This window comes from Neoarthrinium moseri (genome assembly GCF_022829205.1).
Source record: "Neoarthrinium moseri strain CBS 164.80 chromosome Unknown scaffold47_Wmoseri_CBS_16480, whole genome shotgun sequence".
Classification (NCBI taxonomy): domain Eukaryota; kingdom Fungi; phylum Ascomycota; class Sordariomycetes; order Amphisphaeriales; family Apiosporaceae; genus Neoarthrinium; species Neoarthrinium moseri.
Window position 1 is genome coordinate 13,874 of NW_026055161.1, and position 21,835 is coordinate 35,708.

Here is a 21,835-nt window from a genome sequence, read left to right on the forward strand (position 1 = left end):
ACTCTCGTGTATGTTCTACCAAGTGTGAGTACTCTTAGATACTACGCCCCTAGCTTTCCGTGACATCATTCACTGACTCAACACTCTTTTTCTCATCTCCATCATGTTTAGGTAAAGCGGTCCGTTCTAACTCCAGTCTCTGGCACCACAGTATGCCGAACGCGGCCCAGTTGCCCTTCACTACATTGTCCGCGTGCTCCTGATAGCTCTTGGTGTAGAAATGATGAGCGTAGGTCTCGGTCCAGCGGGGTTCGGACTCATGCAATCCACAAAAGATTGCATATTCAGGCCTAAGACCCTGAGTCAAGCCTCCACGTATATATGATTCTAAGAAAGGTCAGTAAGTTTCAGTTCAGAGAGGCTGGCCCGTAGCCGCTTGAGTACACGTACCATAGCTTTCGTCTGGATCGCTCTCATCGCCGGCATCGCGGTCTAGGTATAGCTCCACTAGTCTCTGCATTATGGGAAAGTGGTAGAATTGCTTGCTATCATCGTAAGGTGCGGTCTGAAGTTCGTAAGGCTGAGGTGTATCTGTGTTGCTGTATTTGTCTTGGTATTTGCGCATAATCAAGGTGCTCATTGTTCCATCCAGTCCAAGAAACCAAGCCATGCCAGGAATGTCATCTGGCTCAGGAAGGCTGTCTAGAATATGCTGAGGTGCCTCGGTGTTTTCATCTTGTATCCAAGGCTCATAATCTAGACCTCCTTTGGCTCGAATAGCCTCCAGCTCTGGGGTCATGACGAACTTCGGCTTCATGTATTCGGCCATGTTGAAAGGCGCCGAATCAATTGACTAGGCGGAGATGTGTGGTTGTCAAGTGCATCAGACACCACTGGAGCATCAAACTTGAGTGGGAGTATTCTCGTAAAATAGAGAAAGCAGAGTGGTGGGGGTTTGGACTCTTGACAATAGGTATTAATGAGGATAAGATTGGCCAAAGCACCTCTATCTGGTAGCAGGCTTCTTGCCTGGGCCAAGCGGGGCTGGTTATGCCGCGGATGTGGGGCTTTGGCTTGGGCGACACGGTCCCTGGACCCTCTGAACCTATCATCTCCATAGCCGCCAATAGGGCCGGCCATACTGGTCTCGTTTCCAATAATAGCTCTGAAAGCGGCGTTGCGCCTGTTGCTTCCAACTGTTATCGTCGGGAAAGATGCCAAGATAGAACAAAAACCCATTTCGACAATGTCTCTGAAACTCCATAGGTATGTTGGCCTGATCCCAAGGCCAGGTGAGGTGCTGCCGCTGCCCGGCTTGCGGCAAGCCGGGTCCGGTCCAGCTGCGACCGCTGCACATCGCCGGCGCGTATTAGAACGCTGCACAAGCATCCTCCCTGATAGGCGCTTGTTAAGCGAAAATTACGCGCCCCAGGTTATCAGGGTGATTACTATGGTGTGCCAGCTTCTTTCCCAGTACCTTAAATCCCCTATATGGCGACGCTTGGCAGCGGCAGAGCGCGACTACCAGTGAAACAAGAGCGAAGCAGGGCAGAAGCTAACCTGGTACCCGAGCTATATAAATGCACATGTGGCCTCTAACTACTGATGCTACGGCCAATCCTCTTTGTCTATATTGTTCACATCTTAACATTTGGCTCCCGCTTACCCCGTTCTCTGTTAAGTCCTCGTTGATTCGCACCGTGCCAAGAAGTGACCATAGCTATGGGCTGTGGTGCATCATTGCCAGCGTCAGACAAAGGCAAGAACTTGTGAGTACCAGATCCTGTGTGAGTAGCGTGGGGTTGGGCCCAACATTGCTCGAGAGTGTGCCTTCGTCTCTAATGGTGACTAGTGCACCACAGGGTATCACAAGGCCTGTGTACAGGGGAACCGGGGCCGCCGATGCAATGGGTTACATTCTTGAAGATAACCCCGGCTTTATCACAACTAAACGTCCTGGTGATTTCCACCGTCAAAATGTGGATTCTGCGGCCTACTTCACTTTCGATAAAGAGTATGCTCGGTCATGTCGCCCACCAGCAGGAAAGATAATCAGGCAGGATATTCCGCGAGAGATGCTGCACTCGAACAAGGCGTACAAGTTCGATGATGTGCCCACCGATGACTGGAGACGTGTAAGTCCTCCTTGCTTGCCAATGACTAGGGCTTGATTTTCTGACTGCATGGCAAGTTTGTGGAAGCAAATCGTAGACAAGAACGAATTCAACAAGGCAAGATGCGGAAAGTACAGCACATGGACATTATTGAAGGGCCTGTTTCAGATACAAGCACAAAGAACTTCACCAAGGACCAACCCCCAATTCCTGCTGCCAGATTCAAACCTGCTCGGAATCAACGCGGAGATGAATATGTACAGCAGATCGCTTTCAAGAATCACATGATACAGGAGGTCGCAAGGTTGCCAAAAAGACTAACGGATTGAGCTTGCTCTATAATGGCGTTTTATTGTGGATATTTTTATTCTGTCTCTTAAGGCGTATATAATTTCAAGTGCCTGGTTGATCAACCTAACAGCATCCCCTAATCAGAGCACACGTCTTAGCCCACGCGAGCCAGTTACAGACACGTTCAGTCATGTTTATGCACGCTATATGTGAAATGACTTGAGCACTGGGAGTATCAAAAAACATGAGATGATACGATTTACTTATGTAAACTAGCTTGCCACGATCGGTAATGGCTGCCTTACCCAAGGTTGATTCAATCCACACTTGCTCATGGCCCGTAGAGGGCCATTCCCACAAAATTTAAGTAGACTTCGCTCTCTTTTGCACATCAATCAGACAATGCCTTCGCGCAGAATACTCTGCGCCTATAACTGACATGATAAGACTAATGGAGTATCGGCAGTTGAGCTGATGCGACTACTGATTGATTAGTTCGTGGGCTCATTAGGACACATTAGTACATTGCTTTGATTCTATCTCAGCAGCTAGTATCGGGATGCCAGTAAAATTATTTGCCAATTTGAGATACGTTATGATGCAAAAGGCCCCGTTAAGAGTCCGACCATTCGGGAATAGCTGATGAGAACTTCGAAGACATGGAATATAGATCTATATATTATAGGCGTCAGACTAGCTGCACTTCAATCCTCTCCAAGGGTGAATGGGCAGCTTTGCTTTCCGCTGCTTTCACAATACCGACCAGGGCAGATGGTCGAACCCATGACGACTCCGTACCCATGAAACGTAAATAGCCAATGAAAGACACCAGACCAATCATTGGTCAAGGCAGCACAATGCCCTGCAGCTAGTCAAGTATCTCGGGTATTCGGAGCTGGAATGACTATACTTCGGCAGAGAGGGTTGTAATGTACTGCAGCTACGCCACGAGCGTTGAGACTAGTCTATACCCTAGCTAGTGGTCGCATTAAGGGACGGGCCGCTCTTCCCCCGCATTTTAGGCGAGGTAGGCAGCGAAGAACACACCCGAGATGCACAATGCAAGTAATTTGCTTGGCAGATCCGGCTGGCCAGCCGCGCTCTTAGGCTCCTCCTCCATTACTGTGTCATTGCGCACACCAAAGTCGATGTTGGCTCGTTGGAAGTCATATGAAACGTATGCTGGTGGTTCACCATAGCCACCCCAGGTAGCGTTACCCCAGATGTCGAGCAGCGCCACCCATGCAGCGTTGCGATTATTCTTGAAGATGTAGTCTGTTACGTTTGGGTGCTGCTGCCACACGTGTAGCGACGCGTTCTGATATTCCCCAATCTCCACGCTTAATCCCGACCGTCCATTGTCTTTGCCGCCTCCCCCACCGCTGAGTGTGCCGTTCTCGAGAAGTGTTTGGTTGGCCCGTAGCCAGGATATGACTTCAGACGTCCCGTTGATGGACGGATCCCAACGGTCATGTCCCAGGTGCGTAATCACCACGAAAGAGATGTACTGGGCCTGTGTGCTGCTGTTCTCCAGGTTTCGTAAAGTAATCTGAGGAAGACTGGCGTTGCTTTGAATCACGGTCTGTGGTAGAGGCGCAGTTGGCGGGTTGTCCGTAGAAAATGATAGACCGGATGGGTAGACCACGTCAATGTCGAAATCATGGCCACTTACGGGCCGGAGCCCAGTATTTGCCCTTACGCTAGAGGCTAGGGTGACGGCTAGGGTCTTTCGAAGAGAGACCATTTTCGCTTGCTGGCCGATGGCTACATGGCTTTTGCAGGTCATGAGTTCTTAGGATTCTGATCTCTTTTTAATGCACCTTTTCGTCAATTTCCGCGCCATAAAGCAAGAATGGTTGGCCAAGCTTTTGCCAGTCGCCAAGCCAACACTTTTTTCTTAGTTACAACTTCAGTGAGCACGTGTCACCTTGCATGTGTCCCATTGGACACCCAAACGACTGCCGCTCCCCTGCCAAGATGCGGCTCGTCTTAGCAACGTTACACAGCCCACCAGCCAAGTAAACTTATCAAATATCTTGCATGGTATAAGAGGAGCAAAGCTAGTGGTCCAGAGTAGCCTCGAACCTGGAGTTTCCTGAGCGCATTTCCTAATATGGCAGCCGTTGGTTCTAGTGTGACCGTGCCACACATAGTGTAACTGAAGAGAACTCTATTTAAAGCACGAATTAGGACAAGCAACTGCATGCTTTTGTGGAGCTGCAGTGGGCCAAGACCCTGAAACGAGTTGAGGTTTCCGTGCGATGCAGATCGGCACAGTCAGTAAGGAGCACGGCGCCTAACAATACCCGCACGATGAAGCTTCCGAACCAATGAAAATGTCTCCAGTGTTGGTCGCCAAGGGACTGATCCAGTAGTAACCAAGAGCATGCGGGCCGAAAGTTCTCGTAAAGTGGCTCACTTCGGGACGACAGTTCTTCTAGTTAGGCTCGGACTTGGTAGTACTGCATTCGTTTTGGTTCCAACAGAAAGTCAGTTTGCATATGAATCCACTACAGATAACTGTAAACGATAATCATCTGGGGCCGGCGCTGTTCCCGTCATATCTGAATCTTCAGGCACAAGAATTCACTCATCATTGGAGACTCTTCTTATTATACCTAGTTACACCGTCAAGATAATTAGCATCGTTTTCCTCTCCAAAGGTTGAGAACGTTGGCTTAGAATCGTATCCCAATTGTGTTTGAAATTTGCCATCTGTCAAAATTTTTTATGTCACTAAGCGCTTGCTTTACTTGGACTACTGAATTTTCTTCCTGTTACCTGTTGACACTACACGCTGCAGAGTAAGATTGCAAAAAGGCAATGCGTACTGCCGAGGTATTTCCATTTCCTGACTGTATCACTCCCTATACGTACACATTCGCGGATCCCAGCACCCAAGTTTATTTAAGTATCCACTGAGTCTATGTCACTATACAAGTCTAGACCAACGATTGAGTACCCTGTCTCCCCAATTAGGCATGATCAGGTGAGAATGCATGACCAACATAACCATCGCCCTTTGAGGATCGGATCCTTTCCGTACCGTAGTGACATGTTGCTGAGACCCTAGGGATGCGCCTACGCGGCAAAGTATCGTACGTTTTTCTATTACTAGGAAGCTCCCTGCTCGTATTCCGGGCCATGTATACCTTCTGGATCTGTACGTTTATGGATACAGGAGGATTATGAGCGAGAACATGTCTCTGCCGGGTGTTCAACCAACACAGGAATGACTCAATCACAGTCGCATGCACTCCTCTATTGTGCAGCGCCGGTTCCCTCGCAATTTCTTTTAATTGTTCTTCCATGTGAAGGGTCGCTCTAGACCGTGTGTTCTGATGCAATGCAAATTTTCATTGGCCTCTGTACGGGCCCCCTTCTCAGCTTGAAGTATCTGGTGGTCTTTCCAACCTGCCAAGCTGCTGCCCAGGTCTGGGGGATACTATGGACAACGTATCTTTCTGGTCTCATTACCAACTCTAGGGTTGTAGTTGCTGTAAGGAGGGTACTGTTCATGACAACGGAGTACGCTAGGGCGTAAGATGCATCCAGCTATTGAACCAAGCCTGTTGACCATCCACGGGTAGTCCTTGGCATCATACTAGCAACATGGTTCATTGAGTGAAGCCCATTGGCAGGTAGTTTGTCTGGTAAGAGAACAGAATATAAATTAGCTGGCATCGCCAGTAGAAGAGAGTCCAACATGAGAGGAGCACAGTCCTTGTGATACTATCATTCACTCATTCTGCAACATATAGTGCTGAAAGTATGGCTTTTGGCCGCTTCTTATGGCAGCTCGGCCTAATAATAGCCGCAGGCATCGCGCCAGCTGCTACACTACCGCCCCAGCGACCCATGACTATTGAGTCAACTGAGCATTCATTTCAAGTCTCCAGTGATTTTTATAACCTCTCCAATGCTTTGGGTAACTTTCCTGGGCTATCTGAGCGCCAGGATGAGAAAGTTGATCTCAGAATCCTGAACCTTGGTGCCTCGATTGTATATGGCACCGGATCATCTAATGGAAACTCGTAAGTTCAACCAGGCCGCAATATCTATTTTCAGCACAATATCATGTTCATAGGCACGCACGTCTGTCTTCAATAATGCTACTTCATAAGCATTACAAGGGTTTAATACTGACGTGGTCCTTGACACAGTTATCGCTCCTTTTTGAGAGACCAGTTGCGTAGCACAGGATGGAATGTTAACATGGTTGGGAGCAAACGTAACGGCAACATGAAAGATAACGTGAGCATGTCAATCACAGCCCAGCTCTTGTGTACATCACTGACCTTTCATTTTAGGATGTGGAGGCTCGTCCTGGTGATACCGTTGAGCAAGTCGCTGCGGCGTCCAGGAACTCGCTGGTGTATCAGCCTAACGTTGTCTTAATCCAAGCTGGAAGTAATGATTGCGCCCAGAATATAGACACCGGTAATGCTGGAGTTCGCATGCGTAACCTTATTGAGCAGCTGTTGTCTGCCCCGGGGTTTGACAGGACAACCGTCATCCTCAGCACTCTGATCCCCAACTTCGACAGCAATATCCGTTATTGCGAAGACGACTTTAACGCGCCTGGAGGCGGCATCAATAACCAATATCGCTTACTTGCCAGTGCCATGCGTGCGGAAGGAAAACGAGTTGTTCTCGCGGAGATGAACCCTGTCTCACCGCACCCAGGCAATGGCTGGATCACCCGAAGCGACATGTCTGATAATACCCACCCCAACGACGCCGGGTTCCAGAAGATGGCCTATGTATACTGGAGCGCCATAGAGGTTGCCATGAACGAAGGAAAACTTCAAGCACCGGTGAGTGGAGTTGCCTCTTTTCTGCCGTCGACCATTCCCCATATGACATCTTATTTCACCGCTCCATTGAGCATCACCGCATAAAGTCTTCATATGTTTGGTACCGGGGGAAAGGTTACGCATTCGAAAATAAGCTAACGTGTGCATCCCAGTATGATGTTGACCTTGGCACCGCGAAACCAGGCTGTGAGAAGAAATGGGGTGACGGTGTGTATGCCGGCGGCCTCACACAACAAGGAAGCTGGTACGACGATGGGATCTACTATCACGAAAGTTTAGGGAAGGACATCGTTCTCACGATCACATCGGACTGGGATCGTGATCAATGGCGATTCGCGCGTCTTTTCAGCACCGCAAGAGACGATCTTGTTGGCTGGTTTGAAAAGTCTCCGGGGGTTGCCGCCTACGGAGTCTGGAAGAACAACGGAGATTACAACACGGCGGTTTTCGATAAGATTGCCGACATGACTGTCGACGACAACTGCATACCTCGTGGTGTGCGCTTCATTGACGTCAATGGTGATGGTAAGTGAGTTTCGACTTCGATGTTCTGCCCCTATCCGCCCTATCCATCCTACCCCCCTCCTCCCTTTTAATCTTAGTCCTACAGGCATTATGCAACAATAGTTCTCAAGCAAAAGAAACACGGACTCTGTCTACTTGAGCAAGGCTAACTCCGGGGTTTTGAAGGTCTGGATGATTTTGTCTGTATCGCCCCCAACGGAGATGTCTACGCGTCTATCAATGAGGGTAATGGGAACGCCAACACTCCCCCAACATTCCACAGCATCGGCTTGTGGAAAGAGAATGTTGGCTGGACGCAAGAGCATATAGTGCTTGCAGATATAGATGGCGACGGCCGAGCAGACTATTGTTACTGGGATGACGGTGGCAATATCTGGTGCTGGCGCAACGGTTGGATCGACGACAAGCCCAAGTACTGGCAAAACCTCGGCATGCGATTTGCTGCGAAGGGCATGGGCGATGCACATGGCGTTCGCTTTGAGGATATCAATGGAGACGGGCGAGATGACTGGCTCTGGGTGCGTGACGATGGCCAGACCACGATCTGGACTAACGCACGTAGCTGCGCCTCTGGTCGCGATGGCGATGGACTTAATGTTGCCTGGCGTCAGGGCTTCCTCAAAGGAGCCTCCAGCGGTCCGACTCACAACGGCATGGGCAGCTTTGCGAGCACAGGTCTACGTAACAGGATTCATTTCGCCAGAATCTTCGGTGAGCCACAGGAGTTTGGACTTCTTGGCAAGCAAGATTATGTCTTCCTGGAACATATCCAGGACGGAGAGAAACACAGGTTCAATGTCCGCGTCTGGAAGAACATCGGCCGTGGTGGAACCAAGCTCAAGGCCGATGGTGTCAAGTACTGCAATATGATGGGCCACCCCAACGGCAACGAAGACTACGTTTGGACATGGTCGACGGGCAAGATGCTGATGTATCCCAGTCGAGGCGTCGGACGCATATCGTCTGGTGAGTCGTGGTGGGGTCCAGTTATTGATCCAATATGGACACCCCCGTTCAACATTGACCGTCGCGACCTCTATCTTACAGATTGGGATGGCGACGGAGCCTGTGATATTGTGTGGGCTGATTCTAATAATGGAAACCGTGTCCAAGTCTGGCGTAACAAGTACAAGGAAACTGGGCGGTGGGAATGGGATCATTACTCAAACCCAGCCCCTGAGTTGGCTTGTAGCCAGAAGCGTGGACTTGGTATCCACGACCTACCCGTTCAATTTGCCGACGTCACTGGTAACGGTCGTGGAGACTATCTATGTATGGAACCCAACGGGCGGAGCTCGGGCTGGGTTCACAACGACGCCGGCGGCTGGGAACGCATTAATCAATTCAAGTTCACCGAGGAGAAAGACCGGGCCAACCTCCGCTTCGCTGACGCCAATGGAGACGGGCGAGCCGATATGATCTGGGTCGACAAATACAACGGCCAAGGCTGGATCTGGTACAACGAGGGGCGCATCCCGGCCGGTGGATCTGATTTCACCTGGCGCAAAGCCAGCGAGGCTACATACTCGGGTTATAAAGCAGGGACATGCACATACTACGTGGACATGGATGGCGACGGCAGAGCGGATCAGCATTCAATCCATGGAACCTTCGATAACCGAGCTGAGACATCCTTGAACCTATGTGGGGGCGGAGGAGACAGCAGCGATGACTCTGGTGCGGCGAACCCGAACCTGCCTTACATGCCAGGAACCACGCCTGGTCAAGGCACTGGCGATGGTGGTAGCAGTGGCGATTGCGCCGCGGGCACTGGACCAGGGGACTTTGCAGAGCTCTGTGAGTTCAGCTGCAAGTTTGGCTATTGCCCGCCGCCTTGCGCTTGCACCAGATACGGGACTCCGGAGAAGATCCCGGAAGCGTCAACCAGTATTGGGTACCCAACTAACGGCCATGATGAAAGCTATGCAGATCTTTGCGCGTTCTCTTGCAGCCGAGGCACGTGTCCCGGCTACGTTTGCAAACAATATTCCAATGGCGGTAGCTTCATTGAACTGCCGAATTGCAAGAAGCGTAAATGGCAATGCCACTCCGTCGACTCGTGTGGCATTTCTGGTGATATTAACATACCAGTCAAGGAGAGGTGGGACTACGTCGATGCTGGCTTGGTTCTCACCGATGCACAGAGCGATTTCAAAAACCGGGTTGGACTGGACGAGGACAAGACGGGGATTATTGGAAAATACTTCCCCGAATATGTTTCTAGGAGGTACGGTGGACAAGATCCAATCACCTCAGGATACCGAGGTCCTACTCCTTTTCGGTGTGCAAAAGTCAACGATGCCTTCTGCACAGCCGCTCAAATATGGTGTGGCGTGACACAGCACGTGGCATTGGACTTGAATCTTATATCGTTCACCCACATCAAGGCAGCGTTCAAAGGGCTTTACACTACTTTCAACGATGTAAACGTTAGGGGGATCGTGAATAAGGTAAGTCCACCTACCCCTTTGATGCCGAGCCATGGATATTCACCAGTGCTGATGATTCTGTTTTAGCTTTCGGAAGATTTCGGCCCCGAGGACAAGCCTGGCCAGCTAGATACCTTGAAGACAGCACTCGAGTGGTTTGACATAATTCTCGGCTTCGCTGGCATGAAAACCTGGAAAGACAGCATCCAGAAAGTGATTGATTATGGAGGTGAAATCAGTGAGAATGCAAACTTCTTCGTGGGATTGTACGAGACCATTGCAGGGGATGCGGCGGAAGGGCAAGTTTCAAAACTACACCCCTTATACATGAAGTCGTTCTCTCGCTAACAGATTTACAGAATAGGAAAAGAGATGGAAGGAAAAGAGCAGCTTGAAGATGCGGTAAATCTGTTCATAGAGACAGGCAAAGGCGTGGCCGATGCCGCCCTTGGACATCTCTTCGATGGGTCTGATGAAGGTACAGACCAGCTCAAAAACCTCATCAAGGACGGTGCATTCCTTCTGCCGTACGAGTCCGGATCTTCAACTTTCAACATCACGAAGAATCTTGAGGCAACCATGAGACACAGGTTAATCCCGGCGGCTTGGGCGTCTGATGCAGAGCTTACACCCGTCGTCATCGCCTGGGAGGACAAAGGCCGGACCGGAGGATCAGACTCGCCGATTCACCTGTGGCCATGGGGTTCCCTGACGGGCGAGGAAGAGAACATCGCCTGGGGATGGATTAGTGACGACACAGCGCGGGCCACCCTCATTAACCATAATGGATGGTTACTGTGGCTCGTTGTCTATTTCAATATCCCCCAGAAGGCCCAAGCAGACCGTAGATGGACGTTCCGCGAGCCTAATGGCTTCGACAAGCTCAGCCCAGGCAATAAGGACTACAACGGCGCCGTCTGGCAGGACATTGCCATCTCAGCATTTGAAGGATGGCGCGCCGCGGACAAGAACCAAGCTTACGGCGTCGTTAGGGAACAAGGCCCAGGCGGGTACTTCTACGAGGAGGGCGTCAAGACCCCGGGTTTTATCAGCGGCATCCCCGTGTGCGGGCTCGATGTGATTCACCACGCCCACCAATACGAGGAACTAGATAATCGCTGCGACACATGGCCGTGTTGTTGCTACGAAGCTTGGGACAAGCCGCTGGTCTCCTGCTCACAAGTTCCAGACGGCTTTTCTCCCTATAGTTCCTCCAAAGTGCAGTTTTCGGTCGCGTCAGAGACAAATTCTTCAGAGCATAAGATGGACCTGACAGCTAAGGCCCGTCAATTGGAGTTGCATGGCTATGAGAGGACATGGGATGGTACGTGGTCGTAATAGAGAAAACCCTCCTTGGTCGGATATAGCTTCGGGAAAGTATGGAGTCGACTATGTGCCTGTCTGTGTGGGGCCCTGCCTAATCACAACCTTGAAGTATAGTTGGCATCTCCGATAGAGAAGTCTTAAACTTGCGCCGAACCGGCCATATTTCATATAAATACAACTAACTTGTCTCTCTACCATGTTTTCCTGCTCCCACTCAGCGAAAACCAGGTATGCACTCCCTGTACTTCAACATTGATGAGATTACAGCTGGGAACCAAATCTTGGGGCGATCGACGATTAGTGTTTGCGGAGAAGCCGATTTAGTTGCAGAATCCTGCAGGCGCAAGCAACCAATTATAACGCCTTCGGCCGAGAGCACGCCATAGGCGGCGCCATTGACATCCTACCAAGTCTTACGTGCACGACGTTCGACAAAAGTACAAATAGCAACCCCGAGGGATCTTCACACGGGCACCCACTCACAAAACACCCTCGAGACTTCTCCGTCTCTCGTACTTCACGATGGCGGACGTCGATGTCGAGAAGATGGGCCCAAGCAATAATGGTCCTACCAGTCGCGCCGGTTTGGCCGACGAGGCTTTGAACAGTAGTAATGAGGAGCTGGCCATGTACAAAGGCCAAGTGGACCCCGTCTACGAAGCCAAGGCGCGAGTGCTTAATAAGGCGGTTAGTATAGTATTGTGCCCCCATCATTGCCTGGGAATGGGCTAACAAGGAAACAGATCCAGGACATTGGCATGGGAAAATACCAGTGGCAGCTCTTTCTCGTCGTGGGATTCGGCTGGGCCTCGGACAACCTCTGGCCCATCGTTACATCGCTTATCCTCACCCCCATCAGCAATGAGTTTCACCCGGACAAGGTGCCGTTCCTGAGCCTCGCCCAGAACATCGGCCTCTTGGCCGGCGCCATCTTCTGGGGGTTCGGCTGCGACATCTTCGGGCGCAAGTGGGCGTTCAACCTGACGCTCGGCCTGGCGGCGTTCTGGGGCATGATCGCAGGCTCGGCGCCCAACTTTGCGGCGATCGGCTCCTTCGCGGCGCTGTGGTCCTTCGGCGTCGGCGGGAACCTGCCTGTGGACTCGGCCATCTTCCTCGAGTTCCTGCCAGGGTCGCACCAGTACCTGCTGACGATCCTGTCGGTCGACTGGGCTCTCGCGCAGCTGATCGCGACCCTCGTCGCCTGGCCGCTGCTGGGCTTCCGCACCTGCCAGCAGAAGGACCCCGACTGCACCTACTCCAAGAACATCGGATGGCGCTACTTCATTGTCACCATGGGCGCCATTACCCTGCTCATGTTCATCATCCGGTTTGTTTGCTTCAAGATTTACGAGTCCCCCAAGTACCTCATGGGCAAGGGCCGAGACGAAGACGCCATCCGCATCGTGCACGAGGTCGCAAGACGGAATGGGAAGACGACACAGTTGACCATCGAAGACCTGAAGGTCTGTGAGCCGGAAGGATACGTCCAGCGGGCTCAAGCTAGCGACGCCATCAAGCGGAAGTTGGAGGCTATGAGTTCCGAGCACGTCCGCTCCCTCTTCGCCACAGGGAAGCTGGCCTGGAGCACAAGTTGCCTGATGTTGATCTGGGCATTTATTGGTCTTGGGTAAGTCCTTTAATTCCAGTGTCTCGCAATCTTCACTACTAACATGACCGGCAGATACCCGCTCTACAACGCCTTCCTCCCCTACATCCAAGCGACCCGTGGGGCCGACTTTGGCGACGGGTCGACGTACCTGACGTACCGCAACTCGCTGATCATCGCGTCGCTGGGCGTACCGGGCGCCATCATCGGCGGCGTGCTGGTCGAGGTCCGGGGGCTCGGCCGGAAGGGCACGCTGGCTCTGAGCACGGTGCTCACGGGCGTCTTCCTTTACTGCTCGACAACGGCGACGAGCTCGCAGTCGCTGCTGGGCTGGAACTGTGCTTACAACTTCACCAGCAACGTTATGTACGCCGTGCTGTACGCCTTCACGCCCGAGCTGTTCCCAACCAAGGACCGCGGCACGGGCAACGCGCTGACGGCGACGGCGAACCGCGTCTTTGGCATTATGGCCCCTATTGTTGCGATGTTTGCCAATCTCGAGACGGCCGCACCCGTCTATGTCAGTGGGGCTTTGTTTATTGCCGCTGGCGTTCTGGTCTTGGCCCTGCCGTTTGAATCACGCGGCAAGGCAAGTTTGTAGAACGGTCTGACAAAGTTCGAGATCTGCTCATGATACTCTGGGGTTTGATTTCTGGCAGATGAAAAGATGATGTATCACAAGGCCCCTCAGATACGGCACTTCAATTTGGGAACTGGCTGGTCAAGTTGATTTTGCCACAATCATCACAACGATCTGAGACGGCTGGCCTTCAAGGCAGTGCTTTGTTCGGCAATGTAAATGCAAATCAATAACTCAACTCAATGCTGACCCTTATCCTGACGCCTTATAGGCGCATGGTCATTGACTGGATCGTTCCAAAATAATATTTGTACAAACGCAAATGCAGAACGCCGTTCCTTTCCCCTTGCAACCAAATACCACAGCCCAAAGAGGCTGTTCCAGTGTATAGCCCACACAATAGAATCCAAACTCCTTGCAGCGCTCGCAGCCCATTGGATTCTTTCTTAGCTTTCCTACCTCAACTCCATCCTTTTTGCCAGACCGTGCGTGTAGTTAATCCAAGATTCCATCCCATGTGTCATCAACTGCCAGAATGCTGTCAATCGTGATCTCAACCTCTGTCTGACTCATCTGCTGGCCGCCCTGTTTTTGACCTTCAAGCACATCATTCAGTCGGTAAATCTGGTCACTCTTCATCTCCTCGAGACGAGTGAGCCGGGCAATCTCGGCGTGCAACTGCTTCCTTTGGCGTTGTCCAAACGAAGGATCCAGCTTAACCAACTGGGCTCGTTTCCTGGCAACGGAGGATCTGAAGTGGGCCAGCTCGTCTTGGAGCATCTTCATCACGGTAGCAAGAGCAAGGCCTGGCTGTTGTAACGGGCGCATCGTGTGGTCCGCGTCAGAGGTAGTTGGATTGGGGACTCTGTCGGTCACGGGGATCGGCTTCTGAACAATGATGGTCTTCTTCTTATTTGATCCCGCTTGTGCCTCACTCTCGTGCAGGTGTGAGTTAATACGCACACACATGACACAGTTGCGGCAGTCGTGATCGTCGCAGAGGCTGTCGAGAACCCGTTTGGCGTCAGCAGAGAGGGCACGGATGGGCTTCTGGGGTTCCACCCTGGTCCTGGTAACATCCTTCTCTTTCTCTTTCTGGGTGACTCTAGCACGCTTGTCGAGAGTGATATCATCGATGAACAGTGCCGATGTCATGTTTTCATCCAAATCAAGGTCAAAGCGAACGCTGTCAGAGTGGCGGCGGTTCAATGATATTTCAGATCTCGTGGTTTGACTCGGTACACTCATGCCGCTCATGGCCGACTTGACGCTGAAGCGGCCGGTGTCTTGATCGGGCAGGGAACGCAGGGCCTGGGCATTCTTGAGGATCCCGGATGGCTGCCTCTTTCCTGCAACAAACTCAGACGTCTTCGAAGCCTCATGCCGCGGGGAAGGAATGAACGGAGGGGGCAGGCTCTGGCTTGCGTCCTCCGTATAGTCTGCTCCGGTGCGCTCCTCGAGGTAGTCCTCTGTGACAGTCTGCTGATTGTTATCAGCTTGCGCCTTGCGGAGTGCCTCCCTTAATCTGTTCATTTCCTCCTTCGGCAGGACATCGAAATCTGAGCCTTGCGTCAAGTCGATCTGCTGTGTGAAGTCTTCCCGGGCCTGTGTGTCCAGCTGTTCGGTCGTGCTCTTAGCAGAGACCTCACTGAAAGTAGACCTGCTTCTCGCCGTTGTCGGCTCAATGATGCGCGTGACCTTGACGGGCTTTGCCTTGTTGCTGGCTGTGTCAAATACTTGGTGCATTTGGGTGTTGTTCTCTTGTAGATCGTGGACGCGACGTTCGAGCAGGGTCACCTTCTGCTGAAGGGATTTGTTGTCGTTGTAGAACCTCTCGTTGTGGCGCTCAAGGCTGAGGTGGTCCTCTCGCAAGACGCGCTTCTCCTCAGCCACCTCTTCCAACTCCCTGTGGAGCAAGTTACGGTCATCCTCTGTTGCGCCGAGGAGCCGTTGGAGTCTCTTGATTTCCTGTCGAAGCTCTGTGTTTTCCTGGGTCAAAAGACCGTTATGCGACCGCAGAGACTGGTTCTCATCAAGCATGGTCTTGTACTGCGACCGCAACGAAATGTTTTCCTCGCGGAGGGACTTGATCTCATCATCGACAAGGCCTTTACCTGCGGTGCCACCACGCGCCGCTTTCAGTTCGTGACGAGTCGAGTCCAGCTCTGCCTGCAGATTGCTAATCCGCTCGAGATAGACAGTCGTACTCCTCAGTGCCTCATCGCGTTCGGTAACGTAGGACTCAGTATGGATTTCGTTGATGCTGATCTTCCGGTTGGCTTTGTCAAGCTTGGCTTGGAGTGTTGCCACCTTCTCTTCCAATTGTGACTTCTGGCCATTGAGGTAGTCGACCATGGAGCTCTCCGAGTCGGATCCCATAGCACTGTCTTTGCGGGACCGAGACTTGGCCATGTGGGACTGAAGCTCATAGACCTCCTCCTGGAGCTGTTCGGCCTGCCTCGTTACCTGGTCATCGTGTGCTTGCAGGGCCTGGATCTCCTCGCGGATCTTATCCAGCGAGACGAAGATCTGTTGCTCATCTTTCGGAATGTCGATGGCATCAAGCGCGGCGTGATCGTCGGGTAAGTTGTGAGCCTCGCGGTCGTGTACCTTGCCATGCTTGACGAAGACAGGGATGCCATTCTTGAGCGATGACAATCTGAGGACACCGGATACCAGGTCGTTGACGTGCTCGAGGTTCGGAAGGAAGAAGGACCGCGCCGTCTGGTTAGGTGTGGTTGGGCTGATGTGGATGTTGCTGACGTGGGGCTGTCGGTTGGCGCTGGGTGTTCTGTCGTCGTGTTTCGGCGACGACCGCTTGGGCGTGGATTCCTTGGCGGCCTGAGCAGCCTTGAGAGTCTGGATAAGTGAAGTGACGTTTCCGCGCTGAGGCTTCCAGCCAGCGTGTTTTCTGCTGGCGCTACCCGGCTGCCTTCTGCCCAGGATGCTGCCTGAGTGGTCCGAGTGGTCGGAGTAGTCGTCGACGCGCGCCTGCATATGTGCGCGCGTGCCAAAGGTGCCCTGGGCCGCCTTTCTCACGTCAATCTGGCTGGGCGAGTTCACGGTGGAAGACGAGGGCGGGATGTTCTCCTTGGCCTGGTTCTCGTAGTCGCCCGTGACGTTGTAGATATCGTCGGTGTGCTCGTTGGTGTTCCAACCCTTCCACTCGGGGAAGTCGCGGCCAATGGCGGAGGTGTTGACCTTGTTCGGCGAGGACTGGGGGTGGGTGCCTCTGGCTGTGGCCTGCTTGTTCGAGAAGCCGGGCAGCATGATGGAGTCGTCGTAGCGTCGCGTCGACTCGCCCTGGGGGCCGACGGACAGGTCGGAGGTGACGGTGACGGTGCCGTGGGAACCGGTAGAGGAGGGGGGCGAGTTGAAGGGATTCTCTCTATTCTGATGCATCTCCCTAAGGATGCGCGACTGGTATCTGTTTCTCGACTCCATGGTCGTGGTCGGCCGACGCGTCGAGCTCTGGGTGATGGTGGGTTGAGGTTGAGGTGGGACGGGGAAGCCCGTCGCGCTTTTTGGGGGGAGCTGGAAAGTAAACAAACTGCCCTTTCCAGTTTGGGACTCCAGTGGGGCGCCCGCCTTTAGGCCTGTCCAAGCTCGGCTTTAGCGCCATCAGCAACTAAAACTGTGGGACTGTCAACTACAGACACCCATTGCTAAGGGCCACCTCCAGGACGGTTTCGAAGAGCGACTGATAACAAGAAAATACTACAAAAGTGGAATGATACGCCAAATGCAAAGTCTTCCAATCTGTTACAAGATTTTACGCGATGGCAATCAATGTGCCGCATCAGTCTCGGCATCTATCATTCGAATAGAAACGTACCTTTCATAGACTCCATTGGGAAGTCCCACTTCTCTCTGTCAACCTTGTAGATTTGAATCCTTTCCCAGAACCCATTGCTCCTCTCAATTGCCGCTTCAACCCAGAAAAGAATGAAAACAATTGCGCAGACGAGAGCACACAGAGGGTTTTTCAAGGTCTTGACGGGCAGAATTCAGTGCGATCCATCGGCTTATACAAGAGAACCCATTCGAAGTAGAAACATCAAGAGACCACTCACCCCTGCTGCGTGTATTACTCACGTAAGACTAAGCAGTATAGGTCCTCCAAAGAGCTGCCAAAATTCGGCTTTGGATTGCGGTATTTTCATGCTATAGTCCCAATACTGTCGGGCCAAGCCGCAACGCATGGCAATTATTGGACTATCTGCCAGCTGCCAATGGCGAGGCTGGATATCACAGGCGGATGCGGGCAATCGTTCTAGTACCCTAACGTTGTAGGAATGCAGTCCCGGCAGACAGAAAGAGCATCTGGATGATTCCAAGTCATATAGGATCTCTAAGCTGGCGATGCTCCTAAACAAAAGGTGGAGAGAGGCTTACCGAGTTTTTCTCAAGCGCGAGCCTGCCTAAGGCTCTTACTGGGTTACCGCCAACGATACTCCCAGCACACGATGCCATCACCAATATTGCCATTGAGAATCGCAGACGAAAATGTTTGTTGAAAGATTGAAATAACGAGAAGAATTTGTCCTTCTAGTTTAGGGAAGCCAGACTCAATTCACGGACTGACAAGTGCGTTCAATGCTGTGGTGGCTGCTATGGTGTGCATATCATTGCAGACCACCGGCGCCAAACCGAATAGTCCATTGCCTTGATTCATTGAGAACTTCACGTGGACGGTGGATTCATTCATTCTCAATTCTCACTCATTTGATTATTTCCCTGTTTGTTCTTTCTTTCTTCACATATTTCGCAAGCCGGCCACGAACGCTTGCCACAGCCTCCATCACCACCACCTTTGCTGCAAGCCAGAGCACATCGCCATACTCGCAGATCACTTGCAGGCACAGAATTGGCTAGGATCTGAGAAGCGGAATCCCCCCTCGGTGAGTTAAAAACAGAGGCAGTGCGCCGTGGTGAGAGCCACTCCGGCATAGGGTGGTCGGCGACTCGGTGATCCCCATCTATCACTTCCTATGACTTTTCGCATGTTAATTCCCTAGCTAACCCAATCACTTGCTAGCACTCGACGGCAGCAGGCCATACCATCGCAACTGGACCGAAACCCGACCCAGACGAGAGCCATGTGTACCCAGATCTACCTCCGCTTTGCCTGCTGCCCCTGCCACCTGCGCTACCGCCTCGACGAGTGCGAGTACGGCCGTGCCGACCCGCGCTGCCGCCACGTCACGAGGGCCTTCGTCTGGGCTGGCCGCGACTTCTGTCACCACCACCGCTGGCTGCTGAACCGGTCGTCCGCCTGGCATGCCCGGCAGATCCAGATGTGCGTCGCCAGATCGCCCGCATTCATGCATCAGCAGCAGCAGCCGCAACAGCAGCGAAGGACTTGTCGGCACACTCTCTCCTCTCTCGGTTAGGAGAAGCTACGGGGGTCTGCTGAGATCCCTTGGGGGATTTTGTGAGAACAAGAGGATCTGTGATGGAAAAGACTTCGATGTGACGGATAACCATATGTGTTCTTGGTTGTCGCCATGAATCGCTTCCCGGGGCGCTCGGAGTGCTCTTGGGCAACTCGATGATGCCAATGATAAGAAAGTTGGAGGAGTACGGCATATCCGCCATTCTGTAAAACAGCAGATACGAAGAAGCATGAGAGAATAAGGCACTAAGGCCGTAGGATAGAAAGACCCCACAGGTTGAGGGAATACAGCATGTGCTTTTTACCACCTCTCGTTGGGACCATCACATTGAGCCATCGTGTGGTTTATCATCTCCTGAGGCTTCCACCGTGGATGATCGATTACTACTACTCAGATGCTGTATGACTATTGGGCGTCTTGGATTCGCCTGAGGTAGGGGTCATTTTCCAGCTAAGTACTAATGGTCCAGACCTACCATGATCTTCTGATTGCATAATGTGCTTCTTCTACTCCTTCGCTGTGTTAGCAATCCAGGGCCGCAAAGTCTAGCGGAAAGCATTGACAGTGTTGCGCAGCAGTGAAGGCTCACGCTTCATTCTCGGGCACGGGGCTATCGAGTGAAAAATGTGTGCATATGCCCAATGTCTAAATATTGCCTTTATCATAACGTACGTGTCCCCATGTGAGGAGGCAGCGCAACAACTGGTATCTGTGCGCGGGACTGATAAACCGAAGCCGTGTACCTTCCATGAATATAAACTGCCAATAGAGGAGAATCCCAGGCCGTGCTCACTTGCCAGCATTAGTGTAACCCAAAACTCCTCATGCGCCACGTGAGTCCAGTGTTCGTATCTCGTCAAAAATCAAGCCCAAGCAGGCTTCACGCCGTCGGTCGGGTATTTCCTTCCCCCAACGCCAACGACCACTGGGCTGCCTCCTCTTCTTCGATCTCTATCTCTCTCATCGTCCCTCCAGTGTCGTCTCTCCCTGTCCTCACTTGCCAGGTTGCGTCTAGGATCTCTAACTTCGCGTCCCCGGTCTCGATCCCGGTCTCTATATCTGTCCCTCACATCCCATTCCCGGGGCCGTCTTTCGATTTCCGCTGCGCTGCTGGTACGGCGATTTACCCCGGGTCTCAGATGGGCCCGGTCTTTCCTGCTTCGCCTCTCGCGCTCGTCCTCAAGCTCCCGTTCTCTTTGCTGGCGCTCTCGAATCTTTTCGCGCTCTCTTTCTCTATCTCTGTCCCTGTCGCGGTCTAGGTCATGGCGACTGCGGTATCTGGGAGAGCGTTCACCATCCGACTCTTCAGATGAGTGGTCTTCGACGGATCTTCGGTGACCCAACCTAGATGAAGGATGTTCGGCACGCAAACGAGCACTGTTTGGCCTACTGTCATTCTCACGATCGCTCCGCGATGTGCTACGGGGCCGGTTTAGTGACCCTGGCAAGAAGGACGACAGTTTCTGCCGGATACCAAAATGCCCTGACGGTAGGCTGCTCCTTCTCGGGTCATCCTGTCGCAGCTCAGCGCGGTGAGATGGCCGACCTGCAGATGCCCCTGTGGGCACATCAGGTGGGAAAACGCGAACGGAGGCAGTCGGAGGCCGCATTGGCCGGTGATCTCTCGACCGCGGACTCACGGCGGCATCCGAGTCGGATCCACTTGATGGCGAGGAGACATGTCTGGGTTGGCTGTGACGGCGTTCGGGCCCAGGTGGACGGGGACCGGGGTGAGCTGATGTGCGCCACTGGTCCTGCGCGGGCGAGGGGAAATCAGAGAAGCTCCTTCTCCTGCGCTCACGCTCATCTGGCGAGCTGCTGCCGCTGCCGCGATGCCTGTATGGCGAGTGGCCATGGCCCTGCGGGTTGCCAGTGGCTGCGTGCTTGGGAATGTGCAAGAAGGGAATATCTGGGCGCCTCCGCTCAAAATAGTCCATCGCGGGCCCATGGCGAGACGGGCCGTTCGGTCGAACGTGAGTGAAATGCACATGGACCCTGGGGTCCGGGGCGGCAGTATGCTCGGGCTTTTCCAACACAGGTGCGGCGTCGCGCAACTTCATCGCACATCGCTTATGCCAATCGTCTATCAGCGGGTCACAAACTGCAGGGAAAGAATCTCTGGGGAGATCAGCAGGGAACAGCTCCCCAGTGTCGGGATGCCTCAGCGCCCAGTTGCGTACAGCATATTGTACGAAAGCCACATGTTCGTCAGGTTCCAGCAGGATCTGGATCGACTCCCAACGTATGAAACCCTTCAGTGTGAGGGCCGGGACGGACGGCTCTGCGAAGTCATCGCCAGATGGTTGCAGCGTATGTTGCACACCGAGCGCCTGCCATATGTAGGATATCGACTTGTCCGGCGCATTCACGAAGAGGGAATCGTAGTCGCCGCCCACTGCCTTGTAGAAGGCTGCGAGCTTGGTCCTGTCGATGATGCGACGGCTCTTGTCGCCTATCTCGGTCTCCTGTGCGTGTTGCTGGTGTCAGCCAAACGTTGCGTGCCAGAGTCGGGCAGTTGGGCCGCGCTAGGACGACGTCGGGCTCCCGCCGGCTTGGGTGGTGGACAGGAGAAGGCTTACAATATGTTTCCCTATCGCATGGAGTAGCGCGTCCAGCAGCGCGGTCGGCGTCTTGTCTTTATTGTAGAGATACCCATAATACGCCTTGCCATGCGCCGTCGGAGGTGGTCGCTTACTCTCCCCAGACTGGCCGGGCGGAGATGTAGGTGGAGATGGCGGTGGAGGATGAGCACTGATGGGCTCCTCAACCGACGCCTGGGTCCTGGTCTCTGTCGCCATCGGGGGCATTCGG

The 21,835-nt window shown here is 52.8% G+C and overlaps 7 protein-coding genes across 7 annotated transcripts; 3 read left to right on the top strand and 4 right to left on the bottom strand.

The window, feature by feature from the left end:
* Window positions 1-49: 49 nt before the first annotated feature.
* On the bottom strand, window positions 50-769 carry JN550_009809 (uncharacterized protein; the record flags this gene model as incomplete). Its single annotated transcript, XM_049321920.1, has 2 exons — window positions 50-327; window positions 391-769. The coding sequence occupies 2 exons, from the start codon at window positions 767-769 to the stop codon at window positions 50-52; spliced, it is 657 nt and encodes a 218-aa protein (XP_049168131.1).
* Window positions 770-1,662: 893 nt separating this feature from the next.
* Window positions 1,663-2,383, top strand: JN550_009810 (uncharacterized protein; the record flags this gene model as incomplete). Its single annotated transcript, XM_049321922.1, has 3 exons — window positions 1,663-1,709; window positions 1,793-2,075; window positions 2,132-2,383. The coding sequence occupies 3 exons, from the start codon at window positions 1,663-1,665 to the stop codon at window positions 2,381-2,383; spliced, it is 582 nt and encodes a 193-aa protein (XP_049168132.1).
* A 980-nt stretch (window positions 2,384-3,363) lies between these two features.
* JN550_009811 (uncharacterized protein) lies at window positions 3,364-4,089 on the bottom strand (the record flags this gene model as incomplete). The annotated part of the gene is made up of 1 exon (XM_049321923.1): window positions 3,364-4,089. The coding sequence occupies one exon, from the start codon at window positions 4,087-4,089 to the stop codon at window positions 3,364-3,366; it is 726 nt and encodes a 241-aa protein (XP_049168133.1).
* Window positions 4,090-6,116: 2,027 nt separating this feature from the next.
* Window positions 6,117-11,454, top strand: JN550_009812 (uncharacterized protein; the record flags this gene model as incomplete). The annotated part of the gene is made up of 7 exons (XM_049321924.1): window positions 6,117-6,379; window positions 6,509-6,599; window positions 6,656-7,162; window positions 7,315-7,687; window positions 7,853-10,137; window positions 10,204-10,382; window positions 10,476-11,454. The coding sequence occupies 7 exons, from the start codon at window positions 6,117-6,119 to the stop codon at window positions 11,452-11,454; spliced, it is 4,677 nt and encodes a 1,558-aa protein (XP_049168134.1).
* A 510-nt stretch (window positions 11,455-11,964) lies between these two features.
* JN550_009813 (uncharacterized protein) lies at window positions 11,965-13,649 on the top strand (the record flags this gene model as incomplete). Its single annotated transcript, XM_049321925.1, has 3 exons — window positions 11,965-12,129; window positions 12,186-13,069; window positions 13,124-13,649. 3 exons carry the CDS (start codon window positions 11,965-11,967, stop codon window positions 13,647-13,649), a joined length of 1,575 nt encoding a protein of 524 aa, XP_049168135.1.
* A 474-nt stretch (window positions 13,650-14,123) lies between these two features.
* On the bottom strand, window positions 14,124-17,072 carry JN550_009814 (uncharacterized protein; the record flags this gene model as incomplete). Its single annotated transcript, XM_049321926.1, has 1 exon — window positions 14,124-17,072. One exon carries the CDS (start codon window positions 17,070-17,072, stop codon window positions 14,124-14,126), a length of 2,949 nt encoding a protein of 982 aa, XP_049168136.1.
* Window positions 17,073-19,887: 2,815 nt separating this feature from the next.
* JN550_009815 (uncharacterized protein) lies at window positions 19,888-21,822 on the bottom strand (the record flags this gene model as incomplete). The annotated part of the gene is made up of 2 exons (XM_049321927.1): window positions 19,888-21,489; window positions 21,604-21,822. The coding sequence occupies 2 exons, from the start codon at window positions 21,820-21,822 to the stop codon at window positions 19,888-19,890; spliced, it is 1,821 nt and encodes a 606-aa protein (XP_049168137.1).
* Window positions 21,823-21,835: the final 13 nt, after the last annotated feature.